The 22,005-nt window shown below is 44.8% G+C and overlaps 7 protein-coding genes across 7 annotated transcripts; all 7 read right to left on the bottom strand.

Annotated features, from left to right (window-relative positions):
• Positions 1 to 61: 61 nt before the first annotated feature.
• Positions 62 to 1,753, bottom strand: TbgDal_XI1280 (hypothetical protein, conserved; the record flags this gene model as incomplete). Its single annotated transcript, XM_011780974.1, has 1 exon — positions 62 to 1,753. One exon carries the CDS (start codon positions 1,751 to 1,753, stop codon positions 62 to 64), a length of 1,692 nt encoding a protein of 563 aa, XP_011779276.1.
• Positions 1,754 to 2,206: 453 nt separating this feature from the next.
• TbgDal_XI1270 (hypothetical protein, conserved) lies at positions 2,207 to 4,051 on the bottom strand (the record flags this gene model as incomplete). The annotated part of the gene is made up of 1 exon (XM_011780973.1): positions 2,207 to 4,051. The coding sequence occupies one exon, from the start codon at positions 4,049 to 4,051 to the stop codon at positions 2,207 to 2,209; it is 1,845 nt and encodes a 614-aa protein (XP_011779275.1).
• A 533-nt stretch (positions 4,052 to 4,584) lies between these two features.
• On the bottom strand, positions 4,585 to 5,931 carry TbgDal_XI1260 (hypothetical protein, conserved; the record flags this gene model as incomplete). The annotated part of the gene is made up of 1 exon (XM_011780972.1): positions 4,585 to 5,931. One exon carries the CDS (start codon positions 5,929 to 5,931, stop codon positions 4,585 to 4,587), a length of 1,347 nt encoding a protein of 448 aa, XP_011779274.1.
• Positions 5,932 to 7,142: 1,211 nt separating this feature from the next.
• On the bottom strand, positions 7,143 to 8,120 carry TbgDal_XI1250 (protein kinase, putative; the record flags this gene model as incomplete). The annotated part of the gene is made up of 1 exon (XM_011780971.1): positions 7,143 to 8,120. One exon carries the CDS (start codon positions 8,118 to 8,120, stop codon positions 7,143 to 7,145), a length of 978 nt encoding a protein of 325 aa, XP_011779273.1.
• Positions 8,121 to 9,709: 1,589 nt separating this feature from the next.
• Positions 9,710 to 11,866, bottom strand: TbgDal_XI1240 (hypothetical protein, conserved; the record flags this gene model as incomplete). Its single annotated transcript, XM_011780970.1, has 1 exon — positions 9,710 to 11,866. One exon carries the CDS (start codon positions 11,864 to 11,866, stop codon positions 9,710 to 9,712), a length of 2,157 nt encoding a protein of 718 aa, XP_011779272.1.
• A 605-nt stretch (positions 11,867 to 12,471) lies between these two features.
• On the bottom strand, positions 12,472 to 15,795 carry TbgDal_XI1230 (hypothetical protein, conserved; the record flags this gene model as incomplete). Its single annotated transcript, XM_011780969.1, has 1 exon — positions 12,472 to 15,795. One exon carries the CDS (start codon positions 15,793 to 15,795, stop codon positions 12,472 to 12,474), a length of 3,324 nt encoding a protein of 1,107 aa, XP_011779271.1.
• A 1,821-nt stretch (positions 15,796 to 17,616) lies between these two features.
• On the bottom strand, positions 17,617 to 18,615 carry TbgDal_XI1220 (radial spoke protein 3; the record flags this gene model as incomplete). The annotated part of the gene is made up of 1 exon (XM_011780968.1): positions 17,617 to 18,615. The coding sequence occupies one exon, from the start codon at positions 18,613 to 18,615 to the stop codon at positions 17,617 to 17,619; it is 999 nt and encodes a 332-aa protein (XP_011779270.1).
• Between the last annotated feature and the right edge of the window lie 3,390 nt (positions 18,616 to 22,005).

Below are 22,005 nucleotides of genomic sequence, written 5' to 3'. Positions count from 1 at the left end.
ACATGGAAAGTGACACGGGAAGGTATTTAGAAAAGTAACGGCCATGTTAAAATAAAGCACATCACGCCACCACAGAGCAGCAACGCGTAAGGGCTATTTGGTAGGGCATTTCGTACCGCTCCTTCGCCATTAGCGCTGCCTTGTTATTTGATGAGTTCTCGTCAACTTTCTGAGGATCTGGCTGGTCCTTGTGAAGAGATTTGGTTATGTCTTCGTTTCGGTTCCAGTTAGCCGCACGAGCCAGTTCGCATATTTTGTTAACAAAAGCTTTTTTGCCCTCATCTCTCATATCTATAACAAACTTTGCAGTTTCCGCAACCACGACAGCGTCCTCCATCATTGCAATCTCAAAAAAGGAGGGAGTCATAAACTGCGTGCATCCTGTCCCCACAAAGGCTGTATCAAACTTCTGTCTTCCCTTATCCCGCATCCGCTTTAGGAAGCGGTCCAAGTCCAAACCAATGAAATGAAACTTCACCTTAGGTAATGTGGTTTGGTGCGTAACGTCTTTGGGGGTACCTTCTGGAAGCCAATTGTAGTTAGAGGCATCATCCCACGCAAATAAGTGGTCACTCCACGGCCACCGCAACCCTGTCATAAGACCATATAACCACGCACGAATATTATGCATCGAGACAACACCATTGCCATATTTACACGTGCCATCGAAAGTTCTGGAACGAATGTGTGTATTCGCAGTTTGTGCCCCCAAGGCAAAGAACGGCCCATTCTTCACATCACCCAAGAAAACACCATCCCCTTTATTGTTAAAGTGGCAGAGCGTTTTGTTAGGAACCGAGTAAGTATACGTGAACTCACGGCGTGGGTTGATGTGTGTCGCATCGAAAGCAACACCATTGTTGCGCCATGTGCGATATTCTGTAAATTTGATTAGGTTTGTGTAGTCATTCAGATGAAAGTGGAAGTCCCAGTCAATGATATTGTCCCGGTTATCGAAACGCTCCGCCATCTCTTGCCTCAGGCGTTTGGAGCGGGTCTCTTCCACGTGAGCTACCGAGCGATCACGCGTCCAGTGCACAATCTGCTGCTCCACAAAGTCACGTTCCTTTTCCTTCATTTCTGCAAAGGACACCAACTCAGCGAGATCTCCTCCACCCTCAGAGCGCAACGCATTGAGTAGCTGTTGGGCGACATTTCGCACCTGCGCAGCCGTTGTGTCACGTGTCATGGCATTACCAAAAACATCAAGGAACATTAGCACCCTCTCTTCAAGCTCATCGAGAGAAAAAGTACTGTCTAACAGCCACTTGAGGAAAAATAGGTGACGAGCATGCACGCGCAGATTGGGCTCATAAAAATAGAAGTGCCACGTAGGATCAACTGACTCCCCCGATGATGTGAGTGATCCCTTCACCCGTAAACTGGAAAGGGTGCGGAAAACATGGCGTATATCACATGCTCCGCAAAGAAGCACACGCACGTCACCGGGTTCATCAGATCCATTTCTTTCCTTATCTTCCACTGAGCGCTGTTTGATAGTCGCAATCATCGACTCAATATCCTTTTCTTCTTTGGTAAGGCAACTTGATTCTTGGCTGGACTTTTTGTCATTGGATACAGTTGGATTCACCACTTCTGAGATGCCCTCAGGCCCCTTTCCAAGAGTTTGTTCTCTCTTCCTTGTATTCAAAAATTCGGTAAAATCTATCGCTGGAGACCATCCCCATGCCAACTCGGTGCCAATCCCATTAATAAACTGTTGCTTCTCATCCAAAAGGTATTTGTTGCTCATGGAGTCAGTTATTTCCACTTACTGTACTAAAACTTATCATTATAGAAGAAAAACCAGAGAAGAGCTACGGTGGTCAAAAGAAGAAAAGATGAGGGGAAGGGGAAGGGGAAGTGCTCAACTTACGCACTTGCTGACGACAAAAGAAAAAGGAACATATATAACGGTAATAATAATAATAATATTTTAAACCGATGCAATGAATTCGCGTGAAAACTATTAAGGGGACTTTTGATCACACCCAACTCCCCCAATAAGCCAAACCCAGATGACCACGTAACGTCAAGGGAATTTCATGGGTAAGGACATTCATGACTTTTTAAAAAAACGGAAATATATATAGAGAGAGAGAAGACACCGATGCCGCATTCAGATAGTTGGCAGCTATTCCAGAAATGCACAAAAGTTTGTAAAATCACTGCGCAAACCCATCAGTGCGAGCATTTCAAGTCAACTTCACGCCTCTGCTTCCCACGAAAGAAGATACATGGCAGGAATCGAAGGGGAATAAGCCAAAAGATTGTCGAGCTTCCCCGGAACGTATGCTACGTTAAGAGTTTCTACAGTCTTTCCGTGTTCTATCACCACAATAGAGCTCTCATCGACAGGACGAAATTCCTTGGTTGTACCAACAGTAGTAGACCCGCGCCACCTCATTTCAATATTGTAAAGTATAATGGTACCACTTCTATCAGTTAGAAAGACGGTCAACATAGGCTCCGGTTGCGCCGGAGTATTCACAACCCTCAAGCAACCGCCAAACATCGGTCGAGGAGTGTAAATGGTGCAGTGGAGTGTTAGTACAAGCGGTTCCGCTGAGTTATTTGTAAAACAGGTACTCAGCACCAGCGCCCACTGCCCGCGGGTAAGAACCAAGATTTCCTTCGTTGTCCCACTGTCATCTATAGGCAGCAACCGGGTTGGAATGTCATCCCTCAAGGCGGCATGAATTGTCGTCAACGCTCGCGGATGTCCCACTCGCTGGATTTTTTCTTCGGAGAAGCTCCAGAAGCAAAGAACGCCGTCATTCCCAGCCGACACGACGTGGTAATCCTCGCTAGATTCCGAACAAATCCCACACAAGGACAACACATACTTGGAATGATGTGCATCACCGATACGCTGAAGCGAAACCCCACTAAGAATGTTAAGGAGCTGCACGCTGCCATCGTATGATCCCGAAACAAGGTGCGTCCGGTGCCCAAAAAGCTCAGGCGCCCTTGACCCAGTAAAAACAACAGACGTTACGCCCCCACTATGGACTTGTGTGAAACGGCGCACCAACTTCCTAGTCTCTGTGTTATAAATCTTCACCCAACCATCCCGATACCCAACCGCAACCCATGCAACGCCGCCGTCCGCTCCTGCGTCCACGGTTACACTCAAAACCTCATCAGTGTGTTTGACAGAACCTTCCACAGGACTCGCGGATTCAGCATCAAGAATATTAACTACACCGTCAGTCGTGCCAACAACGAGGGCAGTAAACTTCCTTTGTTCCCCTCCACTCCTGGACAGAGGTGTGACGATGCAAGCGGAGGGTCTTCCGTCCCCAGGTAGCGTTTGGCTTTTGAGCTTCTTTGGGCAGCAAAGCGGATAGCGCAAAAAGGTGGTAGGAGCACAAACTGCTGAGGCATCACCAACGCTCACAGCATCATTCCCTTTCGCCATGGTCGATTGCTGTGAAGGGGGCCCACCAATACGTCCATCATTACTGAACATCCGGCATAACGCTGCGGGGAGAGCACCATCGTATGGTTCTTCATTCCAAGTGATAGCTTCCTGTAAGGTTTTCAACAATGCCTCACGCTTCTCCATAAGATGGCGAGGAACCACTTCAGTTCCTCCAGTTCCTACGTCGTTAATGTTTTCGTTTTTGAAAGAAGCGAGCATTCGCTCCAACCGAGCGTATCGGGCGCCGGAAGAGCGCTTCATGTTGGCAAACACCGGCGAAGATGTAAACAAAGCACGCGCCGCATGAACAAACCCTCCCAACGCCAGCAGCTCCTCAAATATGAGCTCATAGAGAGCAAAAACAATCTCCTCAGGGAGTAACAAAGTATCCACATAATTGTGGAGTACAACGTCCCATTTGCCTCCTAGAACTGCGCGCTCCAGTGACTTCGGGTTCACACACGGTGTGTCTTTGCTTGCTTCATCAATCTCAACAACATCAATGGTATTATACGGCACACGGGACTCGCTCTGCAGGGCGAGAAGTGAGTTTTTGTACCCATGTGCCTTTAAAAATGAGTAAATACACTGCACCACCGTGTGATGGGGTATCACACTGTCTCCCATGAAGGGTGATGGATGACTGCCCTTCTGTTTGATCTCACTATCTGTTCTTTAGTGATACAAACCTAGCAGTTCTTCAATATTGGTACATATTTGATATTGTAAATGGAGCAAATAGCAAAGTGGATCACGAAGCGGAGTGAAAGTAGCGGACAGCAGTGCACGAGTAGAACGCAATATGGTAATGACTATTCAGACATCAACAAAACAACATAATAATCTAAGTGACGCAACACAACCAACTGCAACTTAATCAATTAAGCACGCACAAACGTATACATGTAATGTATAGGCTCTCTCGCAATAACCTCGCTTAATAATTGTTGTGTCTGCTTCCACTTTTTAAAAAAACCTCAAAGTAATTTGTCGTATCAACAAACTGACTTTTCAAAAAACAAAAAAAAACCGAAACAACTGCGATAGAGAAGTAACAGCAGCTTCACCAAGAAAAAAAAAAAGACAAAAATCATGGAGTCCTTACTCCAGCTCCACACACTCACCAAAAATAATAAATTTTCGGATAGGATATCACAAAATCAGTCAACCTTCGGATCCCCCCCGGTGCGACGCGAGGCAATCATCATCGCCAGCTGGTTAAGCGCAAGAGCCTCCCTTTCTGCCTGAATCATGAGTAATTGTTCCTTCCGAAGGCGTGCACTTGCCACCTTTGCACTAATGCGTTGTTGAGCCATGCGCCGCCCTTCCACCATGGCTTGACTGTACAATTCAGCTTCACGTCCAGAAGCCTCCAGTTCCGACGGTGGCGGATTCATAACCACACACCCGTCACTGTCCAACACTAATCGGTTGTCTTTAAGGTACTGATTGCGGCGAAGCACGGGCATCAGGTCCTTAGCCAGTTGCCTTGCAAGTCTCTCCTCTTCACGCTGCCGTGTTATCGGATTGAGAAGCGCTTCCATTTCAGCAGCATTTGCAGCAGACCTGATCTGAGCGCACCTTCTATCGAGACGCAGTTGGGTATTTTGACGCAAACAGTCTCCCCCTCGTTGCCGTTGCGCGGGGCGGTGTGCGCATTGAAGTTTTTCCCTATGCGCGCGTTGCTCCATACGTTGAAGATATTGCTGCATCGCGGTTTGTGCTGCGTGGTTGATGGTGCCGTTGTCGACATTTACATATCCGCCTTCAGGACTCCAGTCATTTGCGTTTCGGCGCGGCATGACCGGCGTTTCACCGCGGTTCTCCACATTAGCGTCTCTTAGCCTCTTCCCAGCGGATCGCTCCATTGCCTCTCGGAGAAATGCCGGCGGTGGGACACTAATTTTCCTCGCTGTAGTTGTGCAAGGTGGAGGAGCAGGCGAACAAACATTAGAACTGGGCGAGGAGCTACTGCCGTTATCTTCCGTTGGGGTACAACTGCGATCCCTTCCGGCGTTGGGTGGCGGACATGTTGAAGTTTCCCCTTCCCCGAACATCGCACGACACTCGGAACAAAAGAACTCAGATGGCCTGTCGGACATCCCAACACAATCCAAATGAACGGTATAGTCACATTGGGAGCGGTCGCAAAAAATCATACGAATGGCGTTGTCGCCTTCACCGCAAACGCCACATCGCACCGAACCGCGTGGCAGTGCCAGGGCTTCACCGCCCTCACCCTCACTTTCCGAATCACTTAATTCCCATAGTTTGTAGTTTCGCTTTCGAACCTTCTTTACTTCATTTTTACCTTTGGTATTTGACACCGTAATGGTTGTAAATCTTGCCTTGCAATGAGGGCAGACATTTGTGCTTTCCGCCCACTTCTTAATACAATATGCACAAAATATGTGTCCACAACTATTCAGTTTTCCACGTGGGTTACACTGAGGATGAATCGAAGTGAAGCATATACCACAATTGTCTCCCTCAATTGAGGTGCTCATGCAACAAATATGACTCACTATACTTGCTTGTTTTCTTTATATTTTGTTAGTTTAATGAAGTGTTAGAAGGACATGTTTGATGGGGAAAAAAGGGAAACCAAGAGATGACCAGAATATTACAATGAAAGCTAAAAAACAAAAAGAAATCATTCAACTAATTACAGAGGCGACCATAGCTTTCACAAGCCTTAAAAGCAATTACACACGATATAAACCGGCCGAGAAAAGTGTTAACGAAGAAACCGCTGACATATATATATATATATATATTTTCGCTTTAGCATTTCAGGGAGGGAATAACCGCAACCTTGATCAACATTTCATCTCAAGAATAAACATACCCCTGCACATGGCGAGTGGTGATCAATCATTTTCATACTCCAAACAGCGAAAGAAGAAAAGGGTGATAAGGGGTGGAGGAAGAAACAAATGAAACGGAAATAAAAAGAGAAATGAAGAATATGCCAATAACACTTCAGCAACTATTAAACAAAACGAAAACGAAGCAAGAGACGTGGGAAATTAAAAAACATTTTCAATAGATTTACAAAATGAGGTACCCCACGATACCTCAGAGATATTACCACAGGTGAAGTGCATAAATAATCAAAAACACCACCTCCACTAACAACTTAATAACTAATAGCATTGTGTTGTTTCCCCAGTCGCGAACACCGGCCATGCGTACAGACCGTGTGTACCGATTTTCACTCTCTTTGCGTTATTTTTCTTATTTTGAGTACACAACTCATGTCCCATCCCCTCATACAAAAGCGGTTACTGAAGTTGATTCCCCATTCCCTCAATCAATGACACTCAGTCCGCACTAATTATGTGTATGATCCGCGCCAAGAAAGCCGCTACGAAGAAACCTCCAAGAATACAAAGAAAGAAAAAAAAAACAACGACAGCGAAGAATAAAAAAATTAAGAAATGATTTACGCGACTCAGGTGATTTCATTACGTCTGAGCCTTTGGAAATTCTACGGGATGTTGATTCCTCTCATATCTATTCGACTACAATGGTTGATTGCAAAACACGCACAAAAATACGCATTGTTAAATCGTAACGCCTCACCAAATGATCGAGACCCCGGAGATTTTATTCAATCAAAACTGATTACCACATCTTCACCGATAAATTAATCATGATATAAAACAAAGCAACAGCAGAGCAACGAACGTGTTGGGGGTGGAAGGAGGGGAAGGAGCTAGTCACCTTGCAGAAAAGGATGTTGAAGAATTGTAGGAATAGTGGGACGGCTTTTTGGATTGACTTGCAAAAGAAATGCAACAAACTGTACTGCCTCCTTATCGAATGTCGGCAATCGCTCATGGAGAGGCGCCACCTTATATATTTTCGTTGCCTTGTCATATCCTGGCATCATTGCTACGCCAGCCCATGTCTCTTCCGTCGGTGTTCCCACAGTGTAGAAGATCCTATCTAACTGGTCACGGTTGGACTCACCTCTAAAAACAGGACAACCAACAATCATCTCCAACACAATGCAACCAACCGACCACACATCTGCGGCTGGCGTGTAGTGCCGCTCCCCAAGCAAAATCTCTGGTGCACGATACCACAACGTCATTACTTCTTTCGTATACGTCAACAATGTCATCTCATAAGTACGCGCAAGCCCAAAGTCCGCCAGTTTCAAAATGTACGAATCCTCGCCGTCATTCCTCGTTGACTTCTTTACCCCGAGAAGCACATTTGCAGGTTTAAGGTCCCTGTGAATGATTCGATTCTGGTGGCACCTCCACAAGGCGTGAAGCATTTGACAGGTAAAATTTTTCACGAGTCTCAAAGGTACAACAGAGCTACTGGCAGTAGCGGGTGGTTGCGGATAGTTGCGGCGAATAAAAGACCTGAGATCTTCGTTAAGCAACTCAAACACCAAATAAACACGACGCTTGGAGCACAAAACATCGAGCAGTCGCACCACATTTGGATTGTCACTCATTTCGTGCAGCAGCGTCACTTCTCGAAGTGTCGTTGCAGGAACGCCTTCCTTCAGCTTGTCACTTCTTAGTTTCTTTATCGCAAACTCGGCCCCGCTCGCAACCCCACGTGCGCGGAAGACAACACCATAAGTTCCCTCTCCGATAATCGCTACGGGTTCATACGCGCCGCGCAAAACATCCGCATCGACATCGTCTAGTTTGCTACTTAATGTATCAGACATGATATCCAACCCGTTTCAGTTTCCCGCCACCCCTTACGCCTAAAGTAACGTACTGAACCCCTCCGCCTTGATTCTCTTATAATTACTTGCGTATCAATATATATATATATATATATTAGAGAAAATGTATCTACGCGCGTTGTACGCATATAAACATTTTTTTTAAAAAAATCGATTACAAAAGGGAATAATCAGATGAAATAGGGGGGAAAGCGAAGTTTTTGTTGTTTTTAGTTTAGACTGGAAAGAACCGCAAGCAATGAACATGCAAATAATCATCTGGCGCCGATGCCACTGACACTGTGAGGAGACAGATAACGGGAGAAGTGATGAGATGAGATGGGAGCCAACAGGATCTCATATGGAAAAATAAAGAGGAATGATGGAGAGTACTTTTCTTTTCTTTCTCTTTTTTCATTTTTAATTTTCTTTATTCGTTTTGTGTATGCGTGATCGCTTTGCTTCCTTCTAGCGTAATAAAGGAAATCTGAGCGTATGGGAGAAGGGAGGAGTGGGCACTGAATAACTACTACAAACACGCAAAATGCACACATACACACAAAACAACAAAAAAGTGAAACTGGAACTAAAACAACTAAAGTAATAAGAAAGTAACAGAAGGCAAAATCAAAATAAATAGAACGTAGACGGAAATCAAAATAGTAATAATAACACTAGCAAAAGTTATTATCATTATTATTATCATTGTTTAATAATAATAATAATACCATTACGACTGTTGTAACGTGTAACAGTCTCGCTCAGTCTCGCAAACTTCAGCACACTATACAAAAAAAGAAACTTGGGAAGAGGAAGATGGGGGAAAAGTTAAAAGAAGAAAGCGGGAAGCAAAATGAAAAGAGGAAATAGAGATAAAAGTAACGAAAAGTGGGATTATACGACCGAATACGAAAATAAAACGAAAAAGGTTCTTCTTTTTTTTAAAAAAAATCCCCCTTCTCCCATTTCTGTTTCTCTTGTGTCCACACAATAAGCACATAAGGTGTTGTGCCGGAGATAACAAAGACGACAACCACACAACTAATAATTCTCGTGAACGCTCCCGCATCGTATTGACATAAATATGCTAAAGCGAAAAATACAAAAACAAAAAAACATTGAAAAATATAGTACAGATAACAGTAACCACAATTAAAGAAAGCTCATTAATATTATATTTTTCATTCTTCTCTTTTTTTAGAAGGAGAGGGAAAAGTCGTAGGTGAAGAAAACATGGGACACGGGGATTGTAACACGATTATACATTATTTAGAACAATAAGGTACAACGGAATTATTGAAGCTGGAAAAAAAGAATATAAAATGAATGAACGAAAAGTAAAATGATAACGAAAAAGACATAAATGCACACTTTATTATCATTTCATTTATTACCTTCTTTTGTACCCACATGCAACCACAATAGTCCTCTTAATATATATATATATATATATATAAAGGCGAACGTTCATCAAGAAATCGGAAAAATACGATTCCTCCACCCTCTTCTTACTCGCAGAACAAAGTACACCCTTCTTCGATTTGTTCAATATGTTTTGTTTTTTTCTTTCCGGTTTTTTCTCGTTGTATTCACGGTTCTGTCGTTAGTGGTGCCACCATCACAACAGTGCGCTGCTGAGCGTCTCGGTTGACGGAGGCAGCAAGTACCATCCCCTCGTGCTCACATAATGACAGGGAACAAACGCCGGATTTCATTAGTTCCGTATTTATGCGTACAGCGGAATAACTTGGTTCCTGTTCCCAAGCATCCGGTGATGCATCCTCATGCGTGTTTACCCATCGCTCAAACGGTAGTAGAGGGCGGTTGCTCACGCTATTACTTCGAGATGCGGAGGACAATGTGGATTGGTTGGATGGGGCCGAGGACTGACTGTCGGAAGCGTCCCCTTCATACCACAGTAATTGCAGCACTTTCAATGGATCACTTTCTGGTGAATTGTCGCTAACAATACTTTTCTCACGCTTAGCATCGACTGCAGGGACTGAGGCAGCAGTAAATACGGGCATATTAGTTTGACAAGACAGCAGCGGTTCCTCATCTGACACAATATGCCACTGTCCAAACGCATCCCCTTCACAAACCGCGTGTGCTAGACTATACTGGCATATACCCACAAGTGCGGGACTATTCGATCTGTTCCTGTGCGGTAGTGCACCACTATTCGCGAACGAGCCATCCAAAAAAGCACCACCTTCAGCAGCTTGGCTGTCTGCATTGGCATTGCTTGACACAGCACCAACATTTAACGGCTCACAAGCTCCTAAGCGAACGCTGCACAGACGCCGAACCGGAGACGATGTCACAATGCTGATAAGGTAGAATACATGAAGCTTTTTGTGGTGCACAACAAGTTGAGGACGTAAAATGTTAGCAGAGAGACCCTCGCCTGTTGCCCAAGTAGGAATCGGTAGGGACGTTGTCGTTGGTGGATTAAAGAGACTCGACAAGAAGCGACCGGACAACACCGTGAAGTCCTGCATACAAATTCCTCTACTATCAATGTAGGGTTCACTACTTCCGGTTGGTTGGGGTCTAACCAGTGCGATATAACGGCACCCCCACCACTGCGGAGAGCAAAGCATTTCGTAACCCTTCTCTGTAATATCTCTTTCACTTGCTATTCCGGGGGTTCGAGCATTCTTATCTAAGGTAATCATACACCCCGCAAAGTCCGACCGTCTTGGTTTCTTCGCATAAGTGTTGGAAAACCGTGACGCGAAAATGACGACGCTGAAAGAATCCATTTCCGGTTCATTCACAATACAAAACTGCGAGTGTTTGAGTGTATCGTTCGTTTTTATCAGTAAGCGGTCAAAGCTGAAGAAGGCTAGGGAGGGACTATACGCATTAAGCGTTTTTCGCGCTCGTCTTGGGTAAGAATCTGTGCTGGAAGCAGGGGGAGTTGAAGGGACCATTATTTGTGGTTGTAGCGACGGGCGCTCCACAGAGGATCCCCTTGCAGTTCGCAGGGCAGAATTTACATCTCCCACCTTTGCCTCAATAAAACCTGCAGTCACGAAGGGACGAGAGGCAGCACGCATCCGCTTCCCCCACGTGGTAAGTTCCTGGGCAACAGGTGGAGCGTTGCTAACTACCTCCATTCCATGCGTTTCCTCATAGTGAATCATGTCGAATACGAGCATCTGATCACTTGCAGGGCGAACGATTTGGTACAGACTGTATCCCTGTCGCCATCGCATGCGTGCAAAACAGCCCGTGATAACACTGTGGTAGGCACCCCTATGGGACGGCCGAAGTAGTAACTCCAACTGGTCACGGCGAAGGCAAATACGGTCTATTTGCGGTGTAGCATCCAGGAGCAACTGATTTGCTACTAATGTACGTCTTACGGGTGTTCCTTCCGCAATAGCTGTGCTGGCGGTTGAACACAACCACTCGTCATCTTCAGTCAACGACAAGGCTGCATCGTTACATAACCAATGCCCTGTGCTCGTTACACTTGTCTCAAAATGACTGGTGTTAGTATTCGCCTTTGAATTGCTATCACTACAGGTGGTTGATGTGCCGACGTTGACAGTCACAATATCGGTACCACTGTTGATCTTGTCCACTACTTGTGACTGGAAGTCGGAAACGGATATTGAAGTCACACACGTGTTGAGTAAGCTGCTGAGCTCCTTCGTGAGCTCATCCAAACTCTCAGCGTCAACAAGAAGTTGCTCTTGCACGTTTTTATCCGTTATTGCCTTCACCCAAAACTTCATTGCACACACGCTGTTAGTTCCGTAACGTTGATCTAAAATATATAAAGATACCGCTAAACGAAAAACAAGGAGAGTGCCGGCAGCGTGGTGAGCCTCCTCCCAGTTACTCTTTGATCACAAGTGAGTAATACCCACAGCAGATGACAAGCGTTTCGGCGAAACGGATGAACTGCAGCACCGGTCGGTTGGAAATATCTTTGGTCCACTCCACGCCACGTGGCGGTCGTTTTTTTTTTCAAAGATTCCAACAACTTCTATGAATATATATCTTGCGAATTAATGTACATTTATTCACATCATCGGCGCAAGAATCAAATATGGAAAACAAATGGCACAGCGGAGGTTATACGAGTAGCACAGAATAACATTAAAAAAAAAAAATAACACACACACACACACACAAAGAGGGGTCGTGAATTAATTACTATATAGCAACGGTAAATTTCCTTTTGTTTTGTACTGTAGACTCCCTCACTAGCGTGCATACCTGCAGTTTTCCGGGTGAACGTCCGGCACCACAGCACACGGCAAGACAACGGAATGAGTAAAAAGTAATGAGAACGTGGAACACGGCGTGCTGCGACCGCCTTAGCGACAGTCAGCCGCTACAACACTAACCAAGAATCGTCCTCTGTAAATAATGGCATGTCAATCTCCAATATTGCAGTTTCGCCGCAAATCACGCAATCCATCTGGGCCAAATCACGTGTCGAGTTAATGCCGTCCAAGAAGTTTTTTGGAAGTCCTTCGTCCACAACAAAAGCCTCCAACCCCCCAATGCTCTCTAATTTTGCCACCGCGCAAGACTCGTGTACTGCATGGCAACAGCGGGGGTAAATGAAGAACGGGGCATCCCCCTGAAGCAAAGTTGAGCGGCAAATTATACATCGCTGATTCGCTGTTACGTAACCAAAGCTGTTGCGAGGCTGTTCAATCTCCCGTTTCAGTTCCTCGGACATGCGACCCGCCTCCAACTGCTTCTCCCGAAGCTGCTTAGTCAACGATGCATAAACCTCAAGACTCTTGCATATAGCCCCTTTGAAGTTTTCCATGACGCTAACGTCGTTCATTTCCTCGAGAATATCCTCCAGTTTCAAAACTCCACAGGAGTCAGCTAAAATACGGAGTGCTGCACGGTTGTCATTCTTCTGAATAACATGTTGAGCCACAATGAGCCATAAGGCCTTCCGCCGAGGTAACGGCATATCATCCGGAAGCGATAGAAGTAATTCCTGCGCTACGCTCAACCTCGACCATGCATCCCTTTCCTCACCTTCATTACATCCCAAATCCGCTCCGCTTACGAGAGATGTTGCAGCACATTCGTTCACACCACTACCGACGATGGCACTGCTGGCGCCACCTGGCGTCTCGTTCTGTGTCAACTCCGCACAATCCAATGCTGCTCGCAATGCATCCTCATAAAGGTGAAGTTGGCTGTACAATCTCACGCACTGCCGATATCTGCGCGACTCGAGGCACTGCCGCAGCGCAAATCCTATATCATAGTAAAGCGAAGACTGGAGAAATTCATCTAGGCGCTTCGTGTCGTGTTTGACCACAAGGCTTAGGTAGTAATTGTGGACGGCAGGAGAATCACAACCCAATTTCGTGATGCAATTGTCGAGAAATAAAACAACTTGATGCTCCTGATTGTCAGGATCCTCGTTCATGTGCGGTTCATATTGGGTGAAAACTGGGATGAGTTTTTCAGCATTCAAAAGCAAATAGGGCATGTCATAGGCATCTCGGCTAACCGCACGCAGCATCGCTTTGGTAAACTGTATAGGACACTTCTTCATGAGGATGGGGGCAAGACTGTACCAGGTACTCCGCAAATCCATCCGCCGCGCATGAGCCCCAAGCACATTTGCTGCCTCTACATAGTTGGCGCGCGATACATGGTAAGTGATAACGTAGCGCATCTTGTTCATCCTTTCAGCGAACCTCAGTACTAATTCTGGTCGAGACTGCTCTTCCAACAGCTGTGCGATGAGATTAACGTAACCAACACAACTAAACATGGGCAATCGCTCTTCCAACGTCTCTTCAATGAAAGCTGTCAACCCCGATGTTAAAGTCTCTGCTACCGCAGTTGCGGAAGGTGCATCGGTTATGTTTTCACTACGTGCAATGGTGTCCAACCGCAACACTACAATGAGCGCCAACAAACACGCCAACTGCATTTGCACACCTTTCCCCTCAGTGACACGCCTGACCAAGTTCTTGTACCGTTTCTCTACGTACAGTTGCAACACCTTACTGTTCCGAAAGGACATAAGGAGGTGGTAAACGTCCTCGAAGAAGTCACATTCCGCAAGAACATCCATCGCCCGACGAATAGCACCTATTTGAAGGAGAAACCTTCCACGAAGAAATTGAACCTTATTTCTCATTGTCTTATCGTATTTGCATAGTTGATACGCGGCCCTGAAGTAGCGGTTTCGCAGATGAGAGCTCTCCCTTGTGTTGACTGCTCGGTCAAGGAAGAGTTCCGACTGCTGTCGGTGCTCCTGTTCTACCTGAAGCTCCCAGAAAGTGTTCGCATCAAAGACGTACACCTTCCGTGCTGCAGTGTCTCGAACGATTCCGCGTAGGGGTGACTCCCGCTTTGAATAACGAAATGGATCGAAACGAATACGCTCCTCAATTTCACAAAGGTATGGCCAATCCCCCTGCAGTGTGGAGGAGGCTCCCCGCCACGAAAGACCGGCTGGGTGGTTGAGCACAATGAACCTATCCCTATACAGTAACAACATATGGAAAGCAGTTAGTCCAACGTCCACCAACGTTGCACCAACCGGCAATTGTGACTCGCCTCTGAAGGAGTGATCAGGCACCGCCGCCGTAATCGCGGCACTTTCGTTGGAACTACTTTTGGGTACCACTACGTGCTCCAAGTCAAGAAGCTGTTCATTCACAACAGAACCTCCGTCGGTTAATTCAACAAGAGCTGCTTCACCACTATTAGCAGAACTTCCATCTGAACGGCTATTTAGCAAACCATGTACCACACCAGCTACACTTGCCCATGCATACGATTGTGCCGGCATCCCAATACCTGGACGGTACAACACGACAGCACCCGACGCTGAAGCATTCCCCGCAGTAGACACCCTACGAATATTCCACATACCTGTTGAGGCAGTGATACTATCAAAGAAATCTGCTGGAGAATCCATGAGCCCCTCCACTCGATAGAGAACTGTAGGAGTTGACACGAACAAAACCCATAAGGAGTTTATATGTTCGACCTCAACAGACCCAACTTGTTGTTGGGGGTTGGCGTCGGGAAGTTGCAGCGAACGGAAGCACGTTAACTTCACACTGCCCCCGTCTCCATGTACCTCCACTTTCACTAAAAACACAAGACCACCCAACTTTGTGCCCACAAGGCAGTAAACGGTTCCTGATCCCAACTGCCAACCACTGCCACTGCCGCTTACTCCTTCTGCCCCACTGATAGAAGTGCGTGGACTTCCAATAAACCCAGCATCAGATGAAAGCCAACAAACACACGAAGCCACATTATTTCGCGCAGCCTCATTCCCACTGGCACCACGATTGTGGAGAGTGAAATGCCCTGTTGATTTACGATTCCGTACAGAAAAGTAACACAACTCCCCATCGGTGGTGGAGACAAGAGTGTGGTTGCCATCTGGGCTCATAAACACGCGGTAAGGGTTACGCACAGAGGTCACTAGTGGTGGACCATCTTGCATTGTGTCACGTAACACCAGTCGTCCGGATGCGCCAAGCATGGCAATGACATCACTTTGACAGTCCGCTGATATGATCTGCTGCTGAAGTTCATTCACAATAGGTGCAAGTTCAAACCGCGGTGATGGTCCCTTCGTGGGAACCGCGGCTAAGTTCCCCTGTGATCCCAATCGGAAAGAAGGTAGAGAATCGTCACTAAGCGCCTTCATACTACCGCCTTTTTTTTTTTGTTTTCCTTTTTTGAAACTCGGAACGGCTCAGACGGTGATTCTCCGGTTTTTTTGTGTCCTGGTGTCGGTCAACAACTTGTAGCAAAAAAAAAAAAACAGTTCTTGAAGCAAACCCTTTTGTACCTCCCTTTTTCGAGCTTGCTTCTTCCGCTTGCAGTTTTGCGATGCAGGAAGCGGTTGAGTATCTCAAACCGTAGCGTATATAACTGGAATGAAATGCGAGTAGCGGAAACGACCGAGGGGGAAAGAAGAAGAAGAGGATGTAAAATTACGTTAACCGGCTAACAAAGAATTTCATAGCACCATCAACATATCGTGCACTGGGGGTGGAGGAAGAAGAAACCAGCAACCACAAGCGATGGCTTCTACAATGACATTTCTCCCCCCACACTCCCCCAAAAAATAATAATAACAATAAATGGACAAATAAAAGATATATACATATATGTATATTGAATTTAAAAAAAAAAACTGATTTCTTTTCTAGAATGAGACACATCCGGTGCACGACAGTAGAGTGCCAAACAACAACAACCGCCACAACAACACCACCAATAGAAAACACTCAGTCAAACAAATCAAACAAAAAAGGAAAAGAAAAAAGAAAAAAGAAAGCGAGGGTAAGGTAAAGGTACCGAAGGAGAGTAGATGTGAGAGGAGCACAATAGAAGAGGCTAAGAGTTTTTTTTTTTAATAAGAGTATATATATATATATATATAATTCTTATATTAAACATGAAGGTGCTGTCTCATGTTTCACCCCCTCCTAATTATCATCCCTCAATATACAAGTACCCCTCAGCTTCCCTTTTTTTTTTCTTCTTCACGTGCATGGCAATCTTGGTAGTGACAGAACTGCTATAAATATACATGTAGCCTCTCTGAATTACCTCAAGAGTTGACACGTGTTTTTTCTCTCTTTCGTTTTTCCTTTAAAGATTTCTTTGTGCACGAGTGCTTTACATATACGCTTGTTCCCTCAATAGCTTCAACTACATGAAACGGAACGAAGAAAAGACGTCACAAGCACACACAAAGAAAATATGACCGAACACGACACGGCACGAATCAAAAAAAAAAAAAAAATGACTTCGCACACGCAACGACAAAAGCGACTGTTGGTGAGAAAATTGCAAAAAAACGAAACAAAACAGTCTCATGTGAAGACGGCGAGTAAAACAACTATTTGCGGAAGCAGCAGCACCGTAAGAAGATCAACAATAAGTTTCTCGCCATTTCCAGCCATAAACTTGTCTCTAACCATTCTACACAGCGTCTGCAGTAAAAAGAAAGTTTGAAATGGTTTAACTCTCTGAAACATGCCAATAACACTGGCGGTGACATATGCTCAAATGACGAGAAGGAGAGCGTGATCCGAAAGAGAAGCGAATAGGGGGGCGGTGACTGTAGGAAGAAAGGCGACAACCACAAACACACACACACACAAAAACAAAAAGGATGATAAAAATAGCGAGCAAATTCACAAGCCTAAAAAGTTGAAGGAGTGAGAAATTGACATCGTACAAGTAGAGAGTGCAGCAGAAGAGAGGATGGAATCGCTTAAAGGAAAAGATTAACATCTAGCATCCTCTTTCCTTCTCACGTGTCTTTCATTCATTATTTCTGCTCTAACCGGTTGCGGGCCGACGATATCCCGCTCCTCCTTCGCTTCCCTTCATTGTATCGTGCCGCTTAACCACAGCACTCGCCGTTGGTCAGTGCATACTCTCCCTTTACCTCTCCAACAGTAGAAAAAGTGAATAAATACATGTAAATACACATATTTTATTTATTTATATCTCAGCTATTCAACTGTATGGCAACTACTTGGCGAATGAGATCGTCTACCAACACACGCGCCCGCTGCTTCTTTTCAAGTTCCACCGCGACCTGATCCATGAGCCACGGGAAGAAGTCAAACTCCACCTCGTGTAATACGCGATCACGAAACCAGCCCTCATCCTGAAGCCTTGCAAAGACACGGTTTTCGAGGTTCATTAAATACATCTTGGCAAACTGACGGGCCTGGAGCTTCTCGCGTGTAGCCTTCTCGCGCTTGATGCGCTCGATTTCCTGCTTTTTCCGCCGCTCCTTCTCCTCAAAGAGGCGTTTCTCACGAGCTTCAAGTCGCTGTGCCTCCAGTAACTCCTCCTTGCGTCGTTGCTCAAACTCCAGTTGCTGCTGCCGCAGAAGTTCCAGTTCTTCCTCCTGCAATACCTCCAACATCGCTTGTTCAAGTGTCTTTCCAACCATAACATCGAGAATCGGGTCAACGGCGTCGTCGAAGTGAAACAAATCTCCTTCATTAATTTGCGACTCCGCATCACGACCAGACTTTACAGGAACATACGGTGGTGTCGCAGGGCGGTCGAGAAGGGGATCAGTTTGTGTTTCCTGCTGAACCACTTCCACCTCATCCTTCAGTTCCTCGAGGAATTCCTCCGTTTGTACTTCTATGTGCTGCCGTCCAACAACGGGGGGCGGAGTCGCAAGTTTCCGTTGGGCTGCATCAAGTTCTTTACGACGCTTTATAGAAGTGGCCCGCTGCTGAAGTTCCTTGCGACGTCTGTTTGCCTCGCGAACCACTCGCTCTTCCTCGTCTCGCGCATATGTTGACATGGGCACGGCGGCGTACGTATTCCCGCGATACACACGACGGTCATGCATAATATTGGCATATTGCTTACGGCCTACACTGCTGTGAGGATCCCTGTATTGTGCGTGTAAGAACCCCTGTGGTGGGTGCTGAAAGGTGTAGGCCATGGTGCCATCCACTGCTGCTTGGTTTTGTCCTTGCATGATTCAAAACACTTTCTACCACCAATATCTTGATTGTTTATTTTGACTCTTCTTTCGCCTTCTTCTTTTCCTCTTTTTTTTTCTCTGGAGGAAAGGGTTGTTAATTTCTATTTTTTTTTGTTTTTAGATTTATCTCGGCGGTACAGTGATGATATTTTCTGTTCACAATAACCCTCTTTGTTCAACTTAAACCTCTTCCTTGTTCTCTTAGTTGTCTAATGTCCTATGCGTTTTAATGGCTCGACACACTTGGTCACACAAGTACCAGTAAATTTGTTTTAAACACAAAGAGTCCAGTGTTGTCAGGACCACACAAAAAATAAACGTATGAAACCGCGTTATCCTTCTTCTTGCTTATTTCTCTCTTATTTAACTATTGCAATCTCTCTCTGTTTGGCCTTCGTACTGATTCGGCTTCTTTCTCTGGTCTTTCTAATCTTTCCTATTGTCCTACACCTTCCCTTTTGTTGATTGTTTTTTTTTTGGTTCAGCACGTTTTGGTTCCCCAACGAGAAGGAAGAAAAAACAGCAAGGGAAAAGAAGAGGGAACAATAAAATATTCAACTCTAATGTTAACATGAAGAGTAATAATATTTTTTTTTTTTTAAAGCACCTTGAAGGAATTGGATTTGGAATAAAACAATTCGCACTTGTTCAATAACAACAAAAAGTATAAATAATCTTGATATCATTGGTTCACTAACAATGAAAATAGAAAAAATAGAATGAAAGAGGGGGGGAAAAAAAAACGGTCGGCGACAGGGAAATAGACCCGAAAAAAAAATAGTGTGTAAGGGAATACCAAATAAATACTCAAAATAAAAACATTAGATGATGCTTTACTCCCTCTTTGGACTATGGCAGCGTGCTGATATGCTTAAAATCCGCATCAATTGCCGTTGCATCAACAAAACGTGCATCTGTTCCTGTGGAATTAAAAAAAAAACAGGGCAGATAAAGTTTCTTTTTTTAAAAAAAAAGGAGGAGAAAAAATAGGAAAATCAAAATAAGAAAACACACATACAAAAAAAAAAAAGAGGTCCGTATTTTTGAAACAAAGCACTAAATAATAATAATAATACCGTTTATTTGCGATTATTGTCTCTACTTCAAAATGAAAACGAAACAATTCCCTTCACCACCCTTCCTGTCATTTCCTTCAAATGCCCAATGCCGAATTATCCTTCTCTCTTTCCCCCTTCATAAAGATACGAAAATAATAAACACAAGCGCATGTAAAAGAAATGACGAAATAAATGAGAGGCTGTCAGTTATTGCAGCGTCATTTTTCTTTTTTTTAATTTTTTTCTTCCTTCCTTTTCTTTTTTTTTAAAAAAGTATTTTATGTCCCATCAGACCCGTTACAGTTCCTGAACCACCTTTAGGAAGAATTAAATTACGCAAACTAGCGGTAAAAATTGTTTTTTAAAAAAATTCTTGAAAGCGGCGGACGAGTGATAAATATGTGAACAAATTCGTTTTAATTGTCCGTTGTTGATGTTACAGTGACACGATACAAAATGATCGATACAACGGAATAAATGCGTCGCATAAAAGTGTGAACGCAAAGCACACACACAAAAAAAAAGAAGCTAAAAATCATAGGGCGGAAACTACAATCATCTGGCCAACGAAGCGTACGGTGATAAAGGTTAAATAAATACAAACATGTAAGGGCAAGATATTACACTCAAGAAAAAAAAAAAGAGAGGAACACGTGTAAAAAAAAAGTGAGTAAGTATACGGAAAAGTGGACACTTGCTAAGAGTAAAGGAGGTAAAATGGCAAAGAATATAACGAATATAGCAAAAAAGCGAGTATAACAAATAGAATGAAGGTATATACCTCATACACACGCAAGTCAGCAAACTGCTACCATTTTAACACACTACAAATAAAAAAGGGGGGAAAGTGCGTTTGCGAAGAATAGTGGTAGAATATTACTATACTTGTCGCCGTTGGGTGCATCAGTACAAAGAATGAAAACATTAATCGCGCATTTGCGCTACGATAATACGATGTCGACCGCGTGACAAGGCCGTCGAAAGAAAGAAAAAAAAGCACTTATACTTTGAGGATCCCACACAAAATGACGAAAGAGACGACAGAACAAAAAAAAAACGATCACAAAAACAAAAAAAACGATAACGATGGTTTCACTTGCCTGGAGGCTGGAAAAAAAAATCATCTTATGCCCATTACAAAACGAGAGTCTGTCGTTGACTGTCCACCGGAAATATACGGCAAATGAAACGAACCTGCAGTTTTGGGACCGTCTCTTGGTGTTAAACTAACTGGTGTCATGATTTCCGCTGACTGACTTCGGATAGAGGTTCTTGGTGTTGCACGCCTAGGAAAATTAGGGACCGTACCAAGGAGTCTCACTTTCGCTTTTTTCGACGTAAATATCGTTAGGTGGCAGGGACATCCTCTATGATTTCCTCGGCGATCCACGCCAAGAGCCATAATTACAGCAGAATACAAACCTTGCTGGGGAACTCGGAAGGAAACCGCAACCTCCCGCGCATTCCTAGGCTCCCCTGTGTTCATCAACAGGATTCCATTTTCATCATAAACTGCCATGTTAACACTGAAATCACCGAGTAAATCACTTTTACATACATCAATAACCTTTGGTCGTCTCTGACAAAGCAAAACATGAGCATCACATGCTCTACTCACAACAAACTCAACCTTCACACCGTTCCGCAGTTCCGTTTTCAACGACATAGAAATAACAACAGGAGAGGCAAAGAGAGCCGCAGTTCGAAGAGGGGCAAGATTCACCTTTGCAAGACCGGGGTACACAGATATGTGAAACTTTCCATAGTTATCACGACCCAAAGTATATGGGACGAGATAGCACGTGGTACTCGGAGGCAACTCCATTTGCGCACACACCTCCCGTGCATCCAACATCATGCCCCTATGCAAAAAGCGGTGTGTCACATTTGTCAAGATCGGACTCACAGGCATACGCGTGTTTATCGCCTTTAGCAGTGCAAGCCCAGACTGGTGATAGTGATTTACATCGTCAGGGTCACGGTATGCTGGCGCATGATGCCGCAGCTCAGCAAGAATGGTAACGGGACGGGAGGTTTTGTTTTCCACAAGATAGATGGGGTTGTTCCGGAAAGTTGTGAACTTCGGGTTTCCTCCACAGCTTACCCCAGTCCACTCACCAGGCGCAGTCAGACGGTCGCCACAGTTTATGTGACAGCGCTGCATGCTCGAGAAGTTACGCAGAAACACAGGAACAGGTATGTAAAGTGCATCCTCCTCAGGATTATAATGGCAAAGTCTCTTCAAACCATCGGTCCAGTTATCATCATCGTTACACAGTGGGCCGTCGTATGTCGGGCTATCGTAGTAGCAGTAGTGTAATTTGAT

This window comes from Trypanosoma brucei, chromosome 11, assembly GCF_000210295.1.
Source record: "Trypanosoma brucei gambiense DAL972 chromosome 11, complete sequence".
Taxonomy (NCBI): domain Eukaryota; phylum Euglenozoa; class Kinetoplastea; order Trypanosomatida; family Trypanosomatidae; genus Trypanosoma; species Trypanosoma brucei.
The sequence above is the reverse complement of the archived record's forward strand: the minus strand, read 5'-3'. Positions and strand labels throughout refer to the sequence as shown.